We start from the raw sequence: 3,584 nt of genomic DNA, 5'->3' as shown, positions 1-3,584 counted from the left end.
TTTTTTTAAAGAAATATTTATTAATCCTACACTCAATTTAAACATAAAAAATATCATTAGCAATAAGCATCCTGTTTCTTAGACTTGACACAGTTAAAAGACAAGGGCTCAAATTATGAATGTATGCGTATGACATAATCTGCTCCAGTATTTGACCTACACGTGTGTTACGATATACTAGCACGATGAGCAATGCCAGTGATAGTTGGAAACGGTATAAAAGCTCCGCGCAGCCGCAATAGCCACACATACCGACAACAAACAAACCAATCAACATGTTCACCAAAGTAAGCAACACTAATATTTTATATTATTTGTTGATTTTAAGAAATCATATTTAGAACAAAATCTAAATCATCTGAAGAGATTATAAAGTTGATTTTTGTTTTCGTTTTCAGTGCGTACTCTTCTTTGGAGTGGTGGCGGCAGCGTCGGCTATTGCTGTCCCGTTCGTCCCCGTTGCCAAGGTCGCCTACGCTGAACAAGAAGCTCCCGCTCACTACGAATTCCAGTACTCCGTGCACGATGAGCAAAGCGGCGATGTGAAACAGCAGCAGGAGTCCCGCGCCGGAGACGCCGTGCACGGCTCCTACTCTCTTGTGCAGCCCGACGGTGTGCACCGCATCGTAGAGTACACCGCTGACAAGGAGCACGGATTCAACGCCAATGTGCGTTATGAAGGACAACCCATTGCCGCTCCTGCTCCAGCCAAGATTGCGTACGCCGCTCCCGCTAAAATCGCGTACGCCGCTCCCATCGCCAAGGTAGCCTACTCTGCTCCCGTTGCCTACGCTGCTCCCGTCGTCAAGGCTTACTCAGCCCCCTTGGCCTATACTGCCCCCGTTACAAAGGTCGCCTATGCCGCTCCAGTCGCCAAATTCGCCTATGCAGCTCCCGTCGCAAAAGTACATTACGCACCAGCTCCAGTTGCTAAGGTGGCATACGAAGGTTCTCTCGGCCACGTGACCTTCTCCTCACCTGCCGTCTCCTACAGCCACTAGATGTAAAATTATTGTTAAACATATTTATTCTGTTAAATACAAAAGCTTAAGTCAACTGAACCTACCTTTTTATTTATTTCGAGGGAAACTAAAGAATTGCAGAAGGCATCAAACGGCGTATCCGATATCAAAACGCTCGAAACGAAGTTAGGTGGAAGCGTGCGGGTAGTGTCGGGGAATCAATTGAATTACGTAACATTATGAGGCGAGTGGCTCCTGTTACGCGGCACGTCCGCGCCCCTCGGCCACCCTGACGCATCACTCTTGACACCTATTCACTCGGCTACTTTACTTTTGTGCAACCACTGTAATTAAAGTGGAGAACTCCCGCGTTTGCTACTTATTAGATCATTGTCTTGTTTATTCGGCGATAGCCAGATGTCGGTTTAAATGTCTAGACGTATTTTATTGCAAAGAATACAAGAATGTTATATAAAATGTATAGTATCTAACAGTAGACATTTTTTATAGATATAGGATGATTGTTGAACGTCTTGTGAAAACGATAATTGTTGAATCATATTGATTTGAATTCAAGAAAATATTCTACGAATAAATGTCTAGTCAAAATTGATATGCGTCAACGCCTGTTTAATGATTGCAGGCAAATATAAATTGACAGGAATGATGGTGAAAGTGGTTGTTAGGATAGCAAGGGGGCTCGCGAAACGTGTGATGTGAATATTTGATTTGTTAACGCATCTCCTGCTATTTACCGAATGAGGGGTTTCGGAGAACAATATTTTAAAGGATTTCGTTGTAGAAATATAAACGAATGTGGACAGGACTATTGATATTAATATTAAGATCATTTATTTGAAAAAATACAAATAATTAGTATGTTTTCAGGGTTCCGTAAGTCAATTGAATAGACGGAACCGTTATAGGACCATTCCCGTGTCTGGTTTTATGTTTGTTTCGTACAAAATTATCACGGTGGTATAGCATAAATAAATGTTTTTTTTTTTATTACGGAGGTTAGTAAAAAGGTTTGAATTTCTTATGCATCAAACGAAATAAACTTATTTTTTATGATAGTTCTAATATTTTATACGAATCGTTGATGCATCTATACTTATAAAATAGTGTCAACTTATTGAATATCAAGGATCAGTCACAACTATTGTCAGTACAGTTACATATATTTTATAATGATAAAGGTTTCGACTTTCAATTTTCTAGACTTAATAGTTGGGACTGTTCGTAAGATTGTAAGCATTCGCTAAGAACGCAGATTCACGACGAATACCATTAAAATAAAACCAATATTTTATTTAATCTTTGTTACGCACACGTAAAATTAGCAAAATTAAAATGACATACTAGTTTCAATAAATTATTTACCTGATGGTACGTGGTTACAACCACCCATAGGCATTAGAGCTGTAAGAAATATTAACCAATCCTTATATCGCCAATGCGCCAACCTTGGGAGCTAAGATTTTACATCACTTGTACCTGTAATTACACTGGCTCACTCACCCTTTAAACCGGAACACAACAATACTAAATATTGCCGCTTGGCGGTAGAGTATACGCTAAGTGGGTAATACCTACCTAAACAGTCAAGCACAAAACCCTACCACAGAGTAAATTTATGCTTTTTATACTGGTCCAGACCGAACAGACCACTTCAGTGGTCTAAAAAATCAGTAACTAGATTCGATGAAGGTAAATAAAAGCTTGTGAGAATGCGTAGAGTTCGTAACGAGATATTTTAGCATAGGACGACATGGTGGCGTAGTATTGGCGGATAAATTAATCGACTAGTTAAAACCTTTATATTTTAACTAGCTGGACCTGCGGTTTTACCCGCGCGGACATTTTATATATAGTAAAGATAAGGATAGAATTTTATTATTAAAAAGCTGCTCCTCGTTATTTTATCCGCGACAAATTACACTGTTTAACCCCCGTGGGAGTAATTGTGATACTTGTTGACTTATAATACTATACTATACTTATAATCGTATTTAACTTACATTACTCTGTATTTTAAATGTTGGAAAAGATTAACTACTGAGTCTCTTGCCAGTTCTTCTAGATAGAATCTACATTCCGAACCGGTGGTACTTAATAATATGTAAAATGACGATTCAAAAGTGCTTGTAAAAGTCTAAGACTAGAGCAAAATATGTACAATATCTGTCAGACGCATAAAGAGACCTTAAAACATACTAACGAACGAACTTGCAAACAAAATATTTACTGCATCTATACTTAAGGGGTTGGTATTTGATTGTTCGTATGGGGATAACTTTCGGAACTAATAAATGCATATAATTAGTGTGAGAGTAGCTCTGAACTACTGAACCGAATTCTTAAAGCAAGCTTACATCCCAAGGAAGGACATAGGCATACTAATCTTTGCCTTATACCAAACTAACCCTTAAAACACGAATAAAGCCGCGGCTACAACTATTGGGGATAAATGATGGGTGTCTGTATCATATCATTTTACTTTATCCATTACTTGCACCCGTGCGAAGCCGTGCGTTGTCGCTAGTATAATATTAAATGTAGAAAATAACTTGGCGCATCTTCACTATTGAATTCTTTTTGCGAATATTTGATGTACGTGAA

The 3,584-nt window shown here is 38.8% G+C and overlaps 1 protein-coding gene across 1 annotated transcript; it reads left to right on the top strand.

The window, feature by feature from the left end:
- Window positions 1-252: 252 nt before the first annotated feature.
- On the top strand, window positions 253-1,055 carry LOC125067607 (cuticle protein 8-like). The gene is made up of 2 exons (XM_047676274.1): window positions 253-287; window positions 399-1,055. The coding sequence occupies exons 1-2, from the start codon at window positions 276-278 to the stop codon at window positions 999-1,001; spliced, it is 615 nt and encodes a 204-aa protein (XP_047532230.1). The 5' UTR covers window positions 253-275; the 3' UTR covers window positions 1,002-1,055.
- The last annotated feature ends 2,529 nt before the right edge of the window (window positions 1,056-3,584 follow it).

This window comes from Vanessa atalanta, chromosome 12, assembly GCF_905147765.1.
Source record: "Vanessa atalanta chromosome 12, ilVanAtal1.2, whole genome shotgun sequence".
NCBI lineage: Eukaryota > Metazoa > Arthropoda > Insecta > Lepidoptera > Nymphalidae > Vanessa > Vanessa atalanta.
This window is presented reverse-complemented; position numbering and strand designations above follow the sequence as displayed.